The sequence below is a fragment of the Sphaerodactylus townsendi genome, linkage group LG08 (genome assembly GCF_021028975.2).
Source record: "Sphaerodactylus townsendi isolate TG3544 linkage group LG08, MPM_Stown_v2.3, whole genome shotgun sequence".
In the NCBI taxonomy this organism is placed as follows: domain Eukaryota; kingdom Metazoa; phylum Chordata; class Lepidosauria; order Squamata; family Sphaerodactylidae; genus Sphaerodactylus; species Sphaerodactylus townsendi.
In genome coordinates, this window is record NC_059432.1 from 34,983,754 (window position 1) to 35,002,770 (window position 19,017).

At 42.5% G+C, this 19,017-nt stretch overlaps 1 protein-coding gene across 1 annotated transcript; it reads right to left on the minus strand.

Moving 5' to 3' along the window:
* Positions 1 to 386: 386 nt before the first annotated feature.
* ANKRD1 (ankyrin repeat domain 1) lies at positions 387 to 18,806 on the minus strand. Its single transcript, XM_048504851.1, has 9 exons — positions 18,615 to 18,806; positions 16,323 to 16,502; positions 10,949 to 11,086; positions 10,735 to 10,842; positions 8,161 to 8,259; positions 5,278 to 5,376; positions 5,025 to 5,123; positions 3,039 to 3,137; positions 387 to 1,474 (listed from the first exon to the last, which is right to left on the minus strand). Exons 1-9 carry the CDS (start codon positions 18,639 to 18,641, stop codon positions 1,364 to 1,366), a joined length of 960 nt encoding a protein of 319 aa, XP_048360808.1. The 5' UTR covers positions 18,642 to 18,806; the 3' UTR covers positions 387 to 1,363.
* Positions 18,807 to 19,017: the final 211 nt, after the last annotated feature.

Below are 19,017 nucleotides of genomic sequence, written 5' to 3' on the forward strand. Positions count from 1 at the left end.
TCCCTGGATGTTGATTTTTGTGTTTTGTTCCTGTCTGCCATTAACTTTCACCTGTGAATTTTACTAATGAGTTACATGTGTGATTTATGATTTTAAAAAATAAAGCACAGTTTATATTTGGTAGCTTTTTGTGGACAGTCACATAACTGGGAACATGGCTGGCGATCCCTTTGGGGAGCTACAAGGCTGGTTTGGGATGTGGCTCTCTGAGTCGGAAATGTGACTGAATTTTTTCAGCCTAACAGGTGACCAGTTTGTATCTTTCAAAACTGGCACTATCAAAGCCATTTGGAAGCAGTTTTCTTTCATGACAAAGGCTTGATCAAACCCCCATCTCTCCATTTTGTGCAATATCTTGAAGCAAATGAAGAGGAGAAAGACTGATGTTTGAAATCTTAAAATTTACTACAAAAATGTGCATGAAAAGCCGTACAAATATACATTGCCATTTCTTCCACTTCTCAGTATTTGACAACAGTGTACTTCCTTGTGCGTCTTTTTTGCCCTGCCCTCCTCTTACCTACACAAACATTCTTTCATTGAAATTTGTAATGCAAACAGCTCTGTGACATCTGATTGAAAGAAGGTGAGTTTACTGTGTAAACTATAAGAAGCTGAGGCTGGAGAAACAGCAGGAAGGCGGAGAATGCCAACTCCAATTAAGGAGAACTAATGAGGGAAGTGGTTCTTCTCTTTTGTTAAATTTCAAGAGAAGTAAGGGCCAAAAGAGAGAACCATTTCCCTCATCAGTTCTCCTTAATTGGAGTTAACATTCTCTGCCTTCCTGCTGTTTCTCCAGCCTCAGTTTCTTATAGTTTACACCAGCAAATCAGCAGAAACCCGGTGATGGTTCCAAACACCTTCAAATTAAAAGAGTGCTTAAAGGGAAGCTACTAATATACTCTGAACTGCTGTTGTCTTTTATTTTAAAAAACCCAGCTTAACACTGGCTGATTCTGATTAGCACATCAGTAACTCAAGCTCTCTTGCTAACGGTGGTGCCAACTTGACTTACTGAAAAGATCAACAAAGAATAACTGCCAATGGAGCACTAGCCAAGAAAAGGGAGGGGGAGAGAGAAAGGAATGGAATACAAAATATAAATAGGAATAAATAAATAAAGCAACTTGAAATCAGCAGAACTCGAATGTTCAAGCTGCGTCATTGAAAACCATTTTGTCCTCGCTTCTTGTTTGTTCCTTCTGACTCTTAACAAAGGCAGCTTTACACAATCCAGCAAAATAAACGGTTGTTGCGTTCCCTGAAGGTGGCATCCTTTGTACTGTTGCTGGTCCTTCCTGATGGTAATTGTGCCATTGACAAGGTTGCTGTCAATCTCCTTGATTTTTGAATCTTAAAGAGTTCAGAATGTGTCTATAGGGGAGCTCTTGTATGAGTTCTCCTTCAGGCTGTTGAAGATTTCTTTGGTGCCATTTTGCCATTGAAGAACAAGATCCATGGGAGTTTTCCCTTCCTGAATGGGGAACATAAGGAAATGAAATGTAATCATCCCAACCAGTAGTTTAACTTACAACGTTTCTGTTTGGTCTACCATGTTTCTAAGTGTTGGCTACCTTTCTAGGATGATGGTGAGAAGCAATTGGAACTATATGTCGGGCAAAAACTTTCATGAGTGTTGATAGATTTAATCAGTTTCTGTCTTTTCCCTGGGCACCTGCCTACCTCTATCCATTCCTGTAGGACACTCACCTTCACAATCACGTTTCCTAGCACACATGGTCAAAATCAGGAAGTCAGCATGGTAGCAAAATATGCAGGACACAATGCAGCAAAACTTAGTAAAATTAGTCAAACTAAACAAGAGGTCTTTCATTGATTTGCGTTTGGCTGTGGTTTGAGTGAGGAGGTGTCTTTAACTTCCTTCTATTTTCTCAGTTTGAAGCTGTTATTTACCCCATTAGGGGAAACAGCAGGTTTACATCTCCCAATCCAAATGAGATTTTTCAGCTGTTTTTTACTTTTATATCTAGTCTATTTTGGTTCTGAAACTCAATGAAATCAATCATGTTTATAAGTCACAAGTAAGTTCTCTTGCATTCCTTGCAATTCAATTTAGGACTGATTCCAGTGCAGGAAAGTTGCTTTGCTGGGTTTCATGCAGCTTGACATGTAGCTTAAGGGGTTCTAAACCTGCCCCAACCATTTTTCCTCATATGAATGAGTTGCACAAAGTTTATGGTCAGGAGAGAAACCATAATAGCATGTCTGTACTATGCATAGTAGCCTGTGCAAGGGCCAGGAACTCTTTCCAGATCAAAATTAGCTGTAATTTGTGATTGCCAGATTGGGTCCACTAGAGGTAACATAAAATGGAAAGGAAGGAGAATACTAAGTAAAACACATTATTTTAAATAGTCTTCCTTTTCTTCTCTGCAGCATGTAACATTTTGCTGAATGTTCAGATCCTTTTAAAAGATGAAATGTACTTTTAAAACATTAAATGAGCATCAGTTCTGCCATCAGGTCTGAGCAGTGGCGTAGCACCAGCGGGACGTGGTGTGGGATGCCCAGGGCGGGTGCCGGTGTGTGGGCGTGGTGTGGGCATTCTGGGGTGTTCCGGAGCATGGCAGGGCCTGGGGCACATGCGTGCCCCAAGCGCTGTTCCCTCTCACTCTGCCCCTGGGTCTGGGTTTAGGGCTGTCTCACTGTCCAACTCCAGGGTTGCTTTCAGTTTGGCAAGTGCCCCGGGACAGAGCCTCAGAATAGAGCGAGAGAAGAGGATCCATTCCACCCAATTTCCCCACTCTACTCTGCCATCTACCTATTTCCAACTGGCTTGGAATGGGTCTAGCTCTTCTTCCTTGGCTGCTCTTGGTCACACCCTTTAAATGCTGCCCCAAGGGAGGACAAACTCTGGGTTCAGCCAATCCTCCTTTCCCAACCCAGTCCAGGGGAGTGACAGTTCCTTGAGCCAATGGATACTTGTCCTGGAGTGGTGAGCTCCACAGAATCTATATACTTTCTACCAACATATTTTTCTGCAACAGTGTAATATAAAAGATAGATGAGCTACTTACAGTATTCTTCACATTTAGGTTGGCTCCATACATAATCAGGAGTCTAATCATTTTATAGCGATTCAGCCTCACTGCATCGTGCATTGGAGTATCTCCTTCCTAGAACACAGCAGAAGGAATGAACAGGATCTGTTTGCGGGGCATCATCCACTCAAGTGCCACAGTTCTGACTCAATTGCCTTGAGTGGGTGGCAAGAGCATACAGAGCTATTCCCATTCTCTTGGTTAGCATTCTCTATTTCAAGAGTAGTCTTGGTCTCTAAGCACTACCAAGGTTGCCTTGGAGAGGGAGCTGTCGTTTAACTAGCAATAAAGTAGGGGGTACAGCCTTTTGTTTGACCTGCAATTGAGTGTGATGTTAGAAGGCGTGATAAAATCTCATAACCACTGACCCAATTTCTTGTGGCTAGTAAAAAGATAACAAAGAGGAGGGCAAGGTTCATAAATCGATGGCCTATTTCCTCTACTCCTTGGCCCTGTGGGCTTGTAAATGGTCTGTGTACATAAGGAGTTTCTTGAAATACCAATTGACAGGCATCTTCCTGTCAATTCCTTAAGCCAGAGGAGAGACGCTTGCTTAACTTTCACAAGATCACCCAAAATGACATCAGCCCAACAGGCATTTCACTTTGGGGATATTTCAATACACCAGTGCACAGCCTATGGCCCTTTCCGCACATGCAGAATGATGCACTTTCAATCCACTTTGTAGCTCGATTTTAGTGTGCGATATAGCAAAATCCATTTGCAAACAATTGTGAAAGATTGAAAGTGCATTATTCTGCGTGTGCAAACGGGGCCTGAGTTTCTAGGAAAGGGTGTTCTTTGGGTTCTCATCATCTGCAATAGAAGGTGATGATTCTATGGCAATCACTCTGAGCAACCTCACTGAACTTTTTTAAGTTTGGTGGTGGACTGTTCCATCAAGCTGCAGCTGACTTACATCAAGTTTTCAAGGTAAGAGACAAACAGAGGTGGTTTGCTATTGTCTTTCTCTGTGCAGCAGCCCTGGACTTCCTTGGAGGTCTCCCATCCAATTACTAACATCACCAGCCCCGCTCTGCTTCCATGATCTTACAAGATCAGGACAGCCTGCACCAGGTGAAGGCTTCTCTTTGCATACCTTTAAAAAAAATTGGATTTCTAACCCACCCTTTCTTGTCAGGCTCATGGTGGCTTACTATACAAAAACAATATAAAAATACACATTCTTCATAAAACCAATTAAACATACTTCCTGGCACCTGTATCATTTTTGAATGCCCCACCATTATGAATGTGTTTCCCCTTTTCTGTTGAACCTTCACCCAGCATCTTCTCTTAGTACAAGGATCATGACAAGCAATCTTGCTTAATTCTTCTCCATACTGCATTCTCCTTCATCCCATGCCACATGGCTTTTTTCACAGTGGGCCTACCAGTACGCAGCATAATCTTTTCAGGGATCAAAAGCAGAAGAAGAGTTTGGAGACTCCTGTAAGGAGACTCAAGGCAGCTTACAAACTCTTTTCTCTTCTTCTCTCGAGGCAGCAGAAACAGATACCTTGTGAGGCAGGTGGGGCTGAGAGAGTTCTGAAGAACTGTGACTTGCCAAAGGTCACCCAGCAGGCTTTGTGTGTAAGAGCATGGAAACAAATCTGGTTCACCAGATAAGAGTCTGCCATTCATGTGGAGGAGAGGGGAATCAAACCCGGTTCTCCATATTACAGTCTACCTACTTTTAACCACTACACAACACCAGGACCCCTTCTCCTTCTTGAAGTCAAGGGCGTAGAGTTCAACACCCTGTTAGACTTTTTTTTTTAACAGGGTTTTTCTGTCTGCACTTTCCCATATAGCTCTCAATGTTCCTCAATCACATGTAAATGTTGTTTTATAGGGCTAGTGTTAAGAGAAAGGGAGAGCTACTTCATGAGAAATGACGAAGGTTTCCTTGGATTTGCTGCACGCAGCCTGTCCAGAGGCCTGAAACAATCACACACTTACTCTGTCTTTGGCATTGAGATCTGCTTCACAGGCGATGAGGTGTTCTCCACAATCATACTGGCCTGTCCTCACTGCCACATGCAAAGGTGTGCTGAGCAGCTAGGGGAAAGGAAGGAAACATCATCAAGGGATGCAGGGTAGTTGGTTCCAACACGATAACAAGCTTTATCCTAAAGCAGAATCACATACAAATAGCTACCAAAGCACTGGGAGAAAAATTCCACATCAAATGCTGTGGTAATATGAAAGTTACCTTGTCTCTAGCATTTCTGTTTATTCCTTTGTTCAGCAAGTACTTCAGAACTTCCACATTTCCACCACGACATGCCCAGTGAATAGCTGTTGATTCAAGCTGTGCCCAAGGAAAAGGATTCAGTTAGTGGAGATTAAATGGTGTCCAAGCAATGTATGTGCAACAGTTCTGTTACCAAGAAGACCATCTTGTCTACTTGAGCAAACAGGGATGGGAAATTCATGGAAAGTTGGGGGAGAAGAAGCTTTGGAAGGGCAGAGTTTGGGCAGGGGAAGGACTTCAGTGGGATATAATGCCATAGAGTCCTCCCTCAAAAGCAGCCTTTTCTCCAGGAGAACTGATCTCTGTGCAGAGGCGTACTAGGGGTAAATGGCGCCCGGAGACAATTTTGCCCCCCAGGTTCTCTCCCCCGCCCCGCCTCCAGGCTCCACCCCCCCACTGCTGCCAGGTGCCCTTGACCCTGCCCATGTCACCATGAACATGGGCAAGGTCTAGGGTGCCCAACTCCCCCCATTCCCCCTGAGGGCACTTCGAGGCAGCAGAAAGTCCTGCTGCCTCATCGTTTTCACGCACCTCAACCCGTCCATGTGTCACTGACACATGGGTTCTCGGAGACAATGAGGCAGCAGGACTTCCTGCTGCCTTGCGGTCTTCGAGCGCCCTGACCCCGCCCATGTCGGTGACACATGGATGGAGTTCAGAGGCATACCTAGGCAAACTGGAACCCTGAGCAAAACCTGAGTTTGATGCCCCGCACCATGGGCGGCCACCCTTCCCCACTGTGACCAAACAACGATTTTTCCACCAGGTCATTTCCAAGTCACCATGACATTACAGTACATCCCCCAACTCACAAACACAGCAATGGGCCATGCCACACAGCAGAAATAATTTTTGGAAAACATTTTCAAAATGCTTTCAAAATGTTTTATTACTGCTATGAAAACATTTTATTCCAATCCCCCCCAATTGGGGGAAACAGCACCAATTTCAATGTTATTTAAACTGGGGACCCCAGATTCTCCCTTTAAAAGGAGAATCTGGGCTCCCTAGTTTAAACAAGTGATGCTGGAATCCACTCCCAAACAGCATCATTTTCAATGGTGTTTAAACTAGGGAGCCTAGATTCTCCTTTTAAATTCACCTTAAAGGGAGAATCTGGGGTCCCCAGTTTAAACAACATTTAAAGTGATGCTATTTTGGGGTGGATTCTCCCCCACCCTGAAACAGCATCCCTTTCAATGTTAAAACTGGGGACCTCAGATTCTCCCTTTAAATCCATGCTGAAGGAGGTGGATTTAATAATAATAATAATAACCTTTATTAGGCATTGAGAGAATAAAAAAAGAAAGAAAACAAGCATTGGCAGGAAGGGAGTGGATTTAAAAAGAGAATCTGGGGAAATTTAGTGGGTGCCTGTTGTCAGGGGTGCAATTATTAAGATAGCAGCACGAAAATTTCAGAGTTTCTTCGTGGGACCCTACTGATGATACCACTCAGGTTTGGTGAAGTTTTGTTCAGGGGGTCCAAAGTTATGGACCCTCAAAGATGTAGCCCCCATCTCCTATTAGCTCCCATTGGAAACAATGGGGGATGGGGGCACTCCTTTTGGGAGTCCATAACTTTGGACACCCTAAACCAGTGATGGCAAACCTTCTCGAGATCGAGTGCCCAAATTGCAACCCAAAACCCACTTATTTATCGCAAAGTGCCAACACGCCAATTTAATCTAAATACTGAGGTTTTAGTTTAGAAAAAACGGTTGGCTCCGAGGCGTGCATTACTCAGGAGTAAGCTTGGTGGTAGTGGGTGGCTTTGCTTTGAAACAACCGCACAACTCTTCCAACGGGTGAATCACGACCCTAGGAGGGTTTACTCAGAAGCACGCCTCATTGCCAGCAACCGAGCTTACTGCCAAGTAAAGGATAGTGCTTTAGTTCTTTGAATGAAAATCAGAGGGGCTTAGCAGCACTTAACAGGGTTACCTACACTGCTTCCCCAAAACTAGGTCTTAGGTTTAATGCTAATAATTGAGCCCAACTGCCCAGGCCAGCCTAGATGTGTGTGTGTGGGGGGGGGAGACTTTGTTTGCATGTGCCCACAGAGAGGGCTCTGAGTGCCACCTCTGGCACCCGTGCCATAGGTTCGCCACCACTGCCCTAAACCAAACCTCACCAAACCCAGGTCATATCATCAGGAAAATCTCCAAAAAACCCCTGAAATTTTGGGGCTGCTAGCCTAAAATCTGCACCCCCTGCAGACCCAAAACAGAAAAAACACTGAAAATACAAAATCCCCCACAAACGAACCTGCAATTTTGTCGCCCACCACAAGGTGGCACCCTGGGCAGCTGCCCACTTTGCCCAATGGGAGGATTGCCTCTGATGGGGTTGAGGCACGTGAAAACGACAAGGCAGCAGGACTTCCTAGTCACGTGGGGGCCGATTTTGCGCCCCCCAAGTGTCCAGAAGAGTGGTGCCCAGGGACAAGGGGGTACCCTTTGTCCCTAGGTAGATATGCCACTGTCACAAGGATGCTTTTCAACTTCAGAACACACAATGCTAGAAGGCTGGGACTTTCACACAGGTGCATGCAATCAGTTGAGCTCAGCAACTGCTTATGCAAACCTGAGGATTCTCAGCCAAAGGTGTGAGCTCTCTCCATCAAAAGTCTGGCATTTGAGTGGCCCATGGAAATTCCATTTGGAGTGATCAATTTGAGATGCATGCATTGACGCATGCAATTTGAGATGCATGCATTGGTGCATGCAAATCTTGAGTCACTGTTACGGGAAATACTGTGCATGTATGTGTGAGCTGACCCTAAGAATGTGTTGTGTATATCTCTGTGGATCTGACACAGGCACACACAAAATGTACATACCATATCTTGGAATTCAAGTTTGGCTCCAGCTTCTACTAACTTTTCCACCACTGCCAGGTGTCCTTCTGAGCACGCTCGATGTAATGCAGTGCGCATGTACTAGGAATTGGAAGAAAGATAAATGGTTTACTTTCCTTTTTACAAAGACAGTGTACGTCAAATATAAAATGTGTCAAAAAGAGACTCTGGATTTGAGGAAAGAAGCAGCACTTGGCATTTATCTCATGCATTTGGAATATTCATAGCCCTTCTCCCACTCACACAATTAGGCGCTGAGTTTTCATCCCCACTGAAACAAAGCCTACGAATGACATTTGCTTATGTTCACCTCTTGTCACCTCTTGCCTCAGTCTTGCCCTCCTTTCCCTTCTCATCTACATGTATATGATAAACTCCTCCAGACAGAGCATTCCACTTATGCTGCTATCTACAGTGTCATGTAATTCCAGTACTTCATAAACGCTCCTATTATCTTTATATGGTTATGAAGGGTGAGGGGTGGCTGCAGCTAACAGAATAATAGTGCAAACCTATACAATGTTTCTCCAGCTCAAGGCCACTGAAATCAGTGGACTTAGACTGGCATAACTTGTCATAGGGTAGCATTGTCAATCTTCCTGGGCTCAGGCCTGCTGCTGAGTTTATGACTGAGGGGAGATTTGGACCACAGAATCCCAAGCACCCAGCGCTCTTAGCGCCTGCAGAGCCCCAAGTGCACATACCTTGTGCCTTCTTGTTTTCAAGCAGTGATGCTTCAGGCCCTAAAATCTACTCCTTTTCAAAGTCATGCCCTGCTGCCAGATAAGAGATACCAATTGTGGCACTTTTTAAGGAGCACGAGCAATGTCTGCAATTTGACACGCTTAATTAAATGTTCTCAGACTCCTGAATATTTCATTAGTTTGTTAAAGTAATCACCCTTACATTGGTCGAATTGTGTATTTCAGGCTTTCAGCTTGTTTTATAAGGAAGCCCGTGGTTAAATCTTTAACTATGCATGTAACCTGGACTTTAGTTTATTGTGAGTTTACGATTTTTACAGTATGTGCATAGTTCCTTTTATGTGTTGTTGACTCTTGATTATGTTATCACTGTTCTATGATGATCATAGTAAAATTAAGTAAATCTTAATCTTCTTAAGCCGACTGTAATGTTATATTTATGAACGTGCTTGTCAAATTGTAACCAACTTATGACAACCTCAGCAAGGGTTTCCGAGGCAAGTGATTAAGCAGAGGTGGTTTGTCATTACCTTCCTCTGCAGAGTCTTCCTTGGTGATCTCCCTTCCAAGTACCAACCCTGTTAAGCTTCTGAGATCTGATGAGATTGGGCTATACCATTGTGCTTTCCCTCCCAACATTAATGTTAGGGCAGTATTAACACTTCAGAATGAGAACACTCAAGAGCATGATCTAGCCAGATGAAAGCATTTTTGAATGCCACTGGCTGAAATACAATGTGATATGTGCTTTGGGATCTCCAGTTGGACTCAACAGGATTAATTTCAGTACGATTATGCTCCAGATTTTGCAGAAAACATCCTGCGTATGTGGGCAATTACTGTTGTCAACACCACTTATCAAGGGAAACCTACATTTCTATCTCACGAATATATTGTATCTCTGATTGTGTGTGAAGGCTCACATGAATGCTCTTCTAGTACACAGAAAAGCATCAGGTCAGAACTGGAAGATGTTCCAGCCCAGCCTTCTCTTTGACATGCCAATTTATGAGGAATTTTTGGAAAGAGGAAGCCTTCATTTGAGGACCACAACCTCAAGTATGAATTCCTAGAGAGTGGGTTGAATCACATGAAAAATTTCTGGGTATATAACAGTCCTTGCTCAAGTGAAGGCACTAAAATTACTCCTTGCTGTCCGTTACTGTAAGGGAAAGTGACTGTATCCCCACTACATTTCCCATGTGCATGAAATATTCAAGGTATTTCTTCTGCTATAATTTCAAAAGCAAATTAAATAATGTAAACCATCTGATGTACATTCCATCCTTCCATATGCACATTTTTATTCAATTTAAAATTATACTGAAGTGTTATATGTTGCTACAGCCATTGTGTTGTTGCTTGTGCAAGGAGAATTGTGCTGAATTTTCCCTTCTGGTCACTCACTGCTGGATTTGAACCATTTCTACTATTGTTTGTGGAAACACGACAATAAACAAACATGATTACATTTAATATACTCCTAAACATCTTTTAAAGAACTGATTAAAGCTATACTTAGTTTAGGGTATTTTAAAGCTGTGAAAAAGCACAGGAGAAATCTGCTGCAAAACTGAAAAGAAGTTGGAAGTTTAATTTAATTACCAATCTTCATATATAATTTCTAAGAAACCAGTATGTCTAGATTTAAACTGGTTGATTGCTCATTCCATTTTCCAGAGAATCATGGGAACTGTTGTTTTTTTAGGGGACCACAAAAGATCTCTCATTTTTAATACTTTCACCAAGCTTCAGTTCCCAGGATGCTTTGGGGACTGCTGTGGCAGCTGAACTATCATTAAAACAGATATAGATATGTTTTAGGTGACATAGAAAGGAATTAACATTGTACCTCATCACATGCATCTGGATCTCCTTTGTCTGATAAATATTTTTCAATTACTGGCATCTTATTTTCCAAGGAAGCCTTTAAAAACATAGGAATGTTCACAGGACCTGTCTGTTGGAAAACAGAAATATGTGTTAGACCAGAAGGTTTTTTTAAAAAACGGGGGGAGGGATTAATGCCATAAAAATAGCAGTAAGGTATTTGGTTACAGACTTACTATAACCTCTTGTTCAGGCTCCTTTAAAACAGGCACTTTGACTTTCTTGTATTTTTTCCTTTTCTTCAGTTGGATAATTTTTTCAAGATCTTCTAAGTTTTCAAGTTTTGGTCGCTCTTCTAGTTTCTTCTTCTTTAGCTGATTGAAAATAGCAAACATCTGACTGTCCAGGAACTAGAGCAAATGGGGTCAGGTAACATCAGCTTCATTGCACAGATCTCAAAGATTGCCTACTCCCACAGAGTCCTCTTGCCAATTAGGCACGTTTCTTATGTATGTTTTAATTTGTTAGCTGCCTTGGTTCCTTAAGAGGGCATGAAGGCAGGGTATAGATTTTGTTTAACAACACAGAGGAAGCATTCTTCTCAAGCAGCACATCGTTCACAAGTTTCAACAATAGACAATTCATTGGATGCTGCAGCTTCCACGTACGTATGTACGTACGTATGTACGTACGTACATACATACATACATATTTCTCATATCCCTTTGTCTTTTAGTCTGCTCAACAAGCACTGTTTTTGCTGCTGGGTTTGTTTGTGTTCTAAGATAATTTTTAAACAATTTTGTAAAACATGGGAGTAAGTGGAAACATTGCAGAAATAAATAAATATAACTTGTTCATTTCCACAGAGTACAGCAGGGGTCCACTGTCTCATGGCACCTGCTGATATCTTGCTCCCACTAAGTGTTTTTAGAAAGTAGGCAGCGCCAGGTGGGGCTTTTGTCCAGTGGGCTTCTTATTGGCTATTGGAGATCTGATTGGCTGCACATATCTTTTAAAAGTTGCTTGGACAGCAGCTGTCACCATAGCCCAAGAATCTTCACTGTATGACTGAAAATGAGATGTTCATATGCAAGAAAATATTTTAAACAATATGTTAATTTTAAAAGGGATTATGTTAAATCGAGCCTCTGCCTGAAATGTTGAAGAATTATTATTAGAGTTATGCATGACCCCATTCCCTGACATTTTGTGACTGGCTCCGCCTTCTGTGACAGCCATCATGTGATTGGTTCCATCTCCTGCAGCTGCCATTTTGTATCTTGTGCCAGAATTCCAATGGTGCTGACAGGCTAGGCTAGAGAGAAATAGCTGAAGTATGAAGAAGAATGTATTAGTTATGAGGTGTTTTGTTCTCTGTGGCAGGTGGAACAGAATTTTCGGCCATGCAATGCCACTTATTTCTTTCAAAATGTCAGGATTCAATGAATGACAAACTGCCTGTTTTCTGTGAGGAATATTTACCATGATTGCAGGAACAGACCCTTTTGTACAGCACACAGCACACTTCCATAGAAAAGTGGGGTTTGAACTTTACTATCCCAGAACTCCATATTCATCTACACTCCCTCTCAAATTAATGCGCACACACACCCCCATCCCCACCAGTGATCACCATTATTGTGGACTTCTGATTCACATGGGAGGTGCAATGTATAGGTTGACTCTGCAATGTATGATACGAGAGAAGCCCTCATAATTTCATCTTGTCCCTATGACAGCATAAGTCTATGATTCTGCCATGGCTTTATGAAAACTGGATATGCTGAATGAAACAATCTGATCCCTGTAAAAAGTAGATACACGCCACTGGTCCTTAAACTGTGAGGCCAACAAATGATTAAGGAATCACATATTGTAAACCACTCGTTAAGATTCACCGTAGTTAGAACTCTTTAGGGATAATCATCAGGCAGTATTAAAATCACATTTGTCAAACAGTGTGGCTGCCTGACTGATTTTAGCAGGCTTGTTCAGAGAACCAGATGCTCATGAGTGTAAGTGTAAGTGAGAGAATCTGTCCCCAAAAGCTGAATGATTATTGCACTGGCAGATACTCTCCATCTATTTTTAAGTGACTCTCAAATGAAGTGGTTTCAAGTTATACCTTTGGTACACCTCATTAAAGGGGAAAGATTTTTAAGAAATGTAGAACTTGGATGTAGAATTTGGATCTGTCAATAGATGTAGCACTGTGTTGTAAGTCGTTTGAATAATCCATCCAAGCTAAAGCTGTAAAATGCTAATTTTCAAGCCCCAGATAATCTGTTACTGCAAAATTAAAGTATGTGAAAGTAAATCTTATTAATGTTCTCTCCATTTTCACGTATGTTTTTAGGCAAAGGCTTGTATACTCTTACTTCTGTAGATATTATTGTTATTTTCATCCACCACAAGAAATATATTGGGTAGTGGAAAGAGAAATTACGATGATTACATTACAAAATGTAATTATTGGTGAGAGATCATAGTTTAATTGCCATGTACATGCTTTACAGGCATACGGTCTCATGTTCCATTTCCAGCATTTTCACTTAGAAACATTTCTACACTAAGACTTGTGGAGAATTTATATCAGCCTGGACTAGACAGACCACCGGTGTGATCCACTGTGGAAGATTCCTAGATTTATGTGATTCCACAGATCCCACATAAGTGGCACAGAATTTGGCTTGTTCTAATAAAGTTATAAGGGAATCTCAAGGATGGGATCAGAGGGTAGGTCTACCCTGCTATGTTGTCCATCCATTATAGCTAGTGATGGTTGGGTCTGTAGAATACTTGCATCCTAGATGGGATGAAAGATAATCAGATGGAACATATGAGCCTTCCTGTGTCTAGTCCTTCCTTTGCCTTTGCTCTGCCTTTACCCATGTAAAGACTTTGCTCACAGATACTATGGAAATTCTGACATTGCCAGGATAGTTGCATCAATGATGCAGCTGCACCAGTACAGCCTTATGAGTCTGATTCTAGTACTGATACAACAACATGGGCTTTATAATAATTGTTCCTATCAATGGCTATCAGCCATGGAGGATAAAAACAGATCTTCCATGAGTAGAGGTGAGATATCTTTGATTGGCCACTGTTAGGGAAGGGTGTTTCGATTGGCCATTATTAGGGAGGGGTTTGTTTGTAAGTTTTTGTGGGACTCCTGGCTGATCACTGTGGAGAAGGGATGCTAGAATACATGGAGCTTGGACAGCTTTAGCAAGGCTGTTCTCCATCTTTTGAGAGTTTATGGTGTGCTTATTACTGCATATTTATACCCAGTTCTGTTGTTCACTGCACAAGGCTGTGATTTTGTGTAGTATCATATTAGTACATTGTGGTCAACAAATAAGCATACCACACACTCCTGTAGGAGAAAGCGTATAGAGAGCATAGAGATGTGTTTATGAACAGAACGTAGAGGAACTGGAGGGCTAGCATTTTAGGAGGACTGGTTTTGGTAAGGCATGTTGAGCTTGAAAAATAAGGAGTGACTTGTCTATACAATCTTCCCAGCATCCCATGACTGGAGGATGAGCAAAAGGCATGAGATGGGTATGTGAGCAATGGTAAGCGTGAAATCCAGAACAGGGAGGGGCTGGCCTTGTCAATTACTATGATGAGACTAGAGAAGCTGACTGCTTGGCACAAAGCCACACCAGACTGACAGGAAGGCATTCAGGGTAGGGGGGTTACCCTGGGATAATAACCACTTCTAAACGCTATTGAAATAAGTGGTTCACAAGCGAAGCACAGTTTGGGTATTCTCACACAGTCAGCCAATTAACAGTTCAGCCTTATGCAGAGTTTTAGTGGGCTTATGTTGGAGTAACTCAGCATAGGGTTTTACTGTAAATTTCTCATTAGGAAGATATAAATAGCTGCTTGATACTAAGTCAGATCAATGGTATGGCCAGCAATTACCAATTCAGAGATCTAACAGTTTGGTACCACTAAAACAGCAAATTATTAAACAGCATTTTTAAAATATTTGTTATAAACTAGAAAGTATCACTTTGGGCAGGGGTAGGGGGGTTGCTTCAGACACCAAAATGTCATAGTCCATTTTTGACCCATGAACCCATTAGTCTCGAATTTTGAACCATGTCTAACAGCCATCCGCCAAACTCTCAAAAGGACTTCTTTCTCATCCTGCAACTTGAGATCTCTTTACTGGAAATACTCTAGGATTAAATCTGGGACATCATGTATGCAAACTATGTTCATTACTGAGTAAGCTACAGCCCATAAATATATCTAATGCTCAACATGGTCACATTGGTGGACACTTTCACTCAGAGTCTGGAGCCATGAACAGATCTTTCTTACAAGCTTGAAAAAAGCCCCCGGTTTGCACATAAATCTGAAATCTAAAAAAGAAGAAGAAGTAGTCCCTGTAAAGTTAAGAACTGCTCTTTCAATGACCATTATGGGGCTTGTTAAATAACCAGAACTGTATTGCCAGCCTTCAAGTCCTGGTGAAAGGCAAGGGGAAGGGCCTTTTCCAAGTCTGTTTTTGCCTCTGAGGTAGGGCTTATCACAGTCAAGCCCAGCAGCAATTTCTAAGCAACTTGCTAACCCCTGACTTACATGACTCACCCAGACCCAGCTGCTCACTACTGTTCCAACAGCAGCCACCCCACAAAAGGAACTGTGATGCAGTGGTTACATTTTCAAACTAGGCGCCAAGAGACCCAGCTTTCCTCCCTCCAATATGGAAGTCTGGTGAGAGATCTTGGGCCACACTCATATTCTCACACTACCCTATTTCCCAGGGAAAGGCAGGATAGAAATATGTTTAAAAATAAATTGCTAATTGTGAGGACAAAATGAAGCAGAAGACAATTATGTAAGCTGCTTTGGGCCCTCATTGTGGAGTAAGGTGGGGCATAAATAAAGTAAATAATAATTAAGGCACAAGACAGTGGTCAGATAAAAAGCAGATTGCCTGATGGATGGGAAGAAAAGAAGGAAGCAGACAAAGGTGAGGTTTAGGGAGGTTACCAGGAGGAAGAAAAGAGGAAATAGAACAGGGAAGGGGATACAGGGGGAAAGTGCACCGACCAGACCTGGTGGCTTTCCCACCAAGCAAGTGGATCATAGTTTTTGCTGGGTAGAGGTTGCAAGGGGGAGGGAAGGAAGGAAAGCTGAAGTGGCTGGTGGGTGGGAAAGAGAGAAAGAAGCAGGAAAAGGGGAGAGGCTAGGGGGATGTTAAGGGAAGGAAAAGAAAATGAGATGATGCCCCAAAGTTGTTGCCAGTCTCCTCTAATTTCTTCCAGTTCATAGCACTCTAGTTATAATTAATGTGTATTGAGAGCCTTAGAATCAGCTTGGTAATATCACATAACTGAACCCATAAGCAAAAGGATTTTTTTCCTCTGGTTTCCATAGCATCTCTATCAGAGCTGCATAGACGCAAAAGGAAAGGCAGAGTAGAAATATTTTTAAAAAATAAATAACTAATTGTTCACATTTTTATCTGAAGGATAAGTTCTTGCTATCAGGGTGTCATCTTAGCGAAGGACTAACAGGAATTCTTTAGAGCTATGGAAGCAAAAGAGGAAATCCAGGAAATGCTTTTTTGATTATTTTTACCTGTGCTTCTAGCTCTTTTTCTTCTTTGTAGGTCAGATTGCGCCGTGTGAAGGAGTGATCTGTAAGTGTCTTCAAATCCTCCTGTTTCTCTAACCTCACAGCAGCTTCATACTCTCCATTTTTGAAATCCTCTAGGAGAAAGTCTCCAGTTCCTCTCCCATCTACCTTCTTGCCTGTCACCTGTTGAAAGAAACAGGGCACCTGAGATTTCAGAATTCCAAGGACAGCCTTGTCCGCAGACAAATGTACACAGGGAGAAAACTCATGAACAATAGGGAGGGAGGGAATATGTTGGAATGGAGGTGAAATGGTGACAACATGGATGAACAGGGATTTGAGACAGACAGCTGGTTGGACCTCTTTGAAGACAAAGAATGTTGTTGACGAAAATTCCAAATGTTCAGGGAACAAAGTGCTCAGAATGTTTGCAGCCCAGCTTCTGTGCAGAAAGGGAAAGTTGTCCGTTTAAAACCTCATACATCTTTTGACAGGGGAATTCTGCCAATTGTAGTGTCTGCTGACACTTTGCTTCATTGTGACCTGGCAGTCCAAAGGGAGCAATGGAGGTCAGAGAGCAATAGCAGCAGTTGAATATCATGTGTTGTTTTGACTGACCAACCAATAAGTTGGCTGTAGGTTTCTAAGCTGGGTCAGTCTGGGTGATAACCTGAACAGAATACTACCAGTGAAGTCCAGAGTTGCTACACAGGAGAAGGCAATGCAAACCACCTGTGAACATCTCTTTCCTTGAAAACCCTATAGGGTTTCTGTAAGTCAGCTATGAGTTGACAGCAACATAAATAAATAAAAGCTCACTAGGTTGGCAATCAAACTGTTCAGAAGACTACTGTCTTGCATCCCCCCCCCCTTGCCTTTAAGAATACAGCAATAAAATTTAGAGGTCAAAAGAAGCCTATTAAATCATTTAACCCCTCACCCCACACTTTGTTTTCCTGTTCAAAATTGCTAGCATGTTTTGCACACTGTAGACATAGTTGGAAATACATATGCAAGATTTAAAAGTATAAATTATAATTTGGAGTGCAATAGAACATCACAACAGCTGAATCTTACTGCCCAATCCCGGGGAGGGCAAATTGCTGCTGAGGTGTAAGGGGCATCCCTGCCAGTGGGGAAAGCAAGTTTGCTGGCATATGGGTGACCACAGTTCCGTGGTGCGAAACCTAGAAGTGTACTCCATTGCAGAGCTTCGCTGGGATCTGAGCAGAATCCGGCATGGGGCACAGCAGCCAGGGCCTTGAACTTATGCCACCCAAAAGGATGGCGTAACTCCATTTAGCCCTATTGAGGGCTTTCAGCCAGCCGGAGGTGGGTTGTTCCTACTCTCTCCCTGAGCTGCCTGAAAGCTCATCCCCAGTCTCCAGGGGCTTGTGGATTGGGATGTCCATCATCCTGTAAGAGCCACTGGGTCAAAAGATAAAGATCAAATTAAAAATGTTTCCCCTGAGTCATAGAAGGGTCGGATCAAGCCTTTTTACTTTTGCCATGCAGAGTTTACCAAGTAGAGTGAAGCATGTCAGTAGCACCTTAGAGACTAACATTTTGGAGTATAAGTTTTGAAAGGCAAAGCAGATACCAACAATAGCATGATGTATTTCTACACAAAGCCACACTTTATTCATATATTGTTCTAAACCTAGGGCATTTCTTCCTGTAATGACATCAAATTTTATAGCCCCTTTTTAAGTCCATAAAGCACTTAATGACCTCAGCGATCCTTACAACAACCTTGTAAGGTTGGCTTCTATTGTCATCCTCATATAATGCATAGGGGATTGCAACTGTGGGAGAGTCACTGTCTAGGGCAGGGGTAGGGAACCTGCGGCTCTCCAGATGTTCAGGAACTACAATTCCCATCAGCCCCTACCAGCATGGCCAATTGGCCAATTGGCCATGCTGGTAGGGGCTGATGGGAATTGTAGTTCCTGAACATCTGGAGAGCCGCAGGTTCCCTACCCCTGGTCTAGGGCCACCAAGCAGATTCCAGCTGAACTGAGATTTGAACCCCCGATTTTATCACGGATGCTCATAAACCACCACACAAGCTTACCATTACAAATTGCATCATATGTCATAACCTGGAAATTTGTGGAGCAGCATAAAACTGAAATCAAACGCAAAATAGGCCATTCTCCTCCAAGCAGAGTATGGTCCAATCCATAGGATACTACAAAAATTTACAGGAGCACATAATACTATGCACAAATTCTATGTGCGTTACCAAGGCAAATCTTAAAATAATAGTGGGTACAGACGTTAATGAACACTTACCAGCTCTTCTACCCTTAGCATCATCATAGTTGGTGATGGTGGTGTGTAGTACTCCTTTAAGGGAATATGCCTCCCAAGCCCCAAGGCAGCTTTACTGAGACATGCCAATCTAGTTTAGCTTATATATCTCTGGAGGAACTTCTGCTGAATGAGATAATCTTCCAACCTGGGAATTCAAGTACGCCCTCAGCCCCGCCAGCTCTGAGCTAGGTGCTTTCTCATTCCAGACATGTTAACTAGCCAGATCTAGTGTCAAGCATAGGAATTGGTAAGGGAGGGGAGAGAGGGATGTGTCTCTCGATGTAACTGCACTGCATAAGTGAATCAGTGTGAAATACAAGAGCCTCATTCCATTTGCAATGACTACATAGCTCAGCAATGCCAGCCATTCTTTCTGCGAGTG

What these genes read in the sequence shown, in the direction of transcription:
- ANKRD1 (XM_048504851.1), bottom strand. Translation starts at nt 18,641, where the DNA reads ATGATGATGCTAAGGGTAGAAGAGCTG. An exon ending in AGCCTGAACAAGAGGTTATA is followed by an intron (nt 10,843 to 10,948) that starts GTAAGTCTGTAA and finishes GTTTTCCAACAG; the next exon opens with ACAGGTCCTGTGAACATTCC. An exon ending in AACTTGAATTCCAAGATATG is followed by an intron (nt 5,377 to 8,160) that starts GTATGTACATTT and finishes CCTTGGGCACAG; the next exon opens with CTTGAATCAACAGCTATTCA.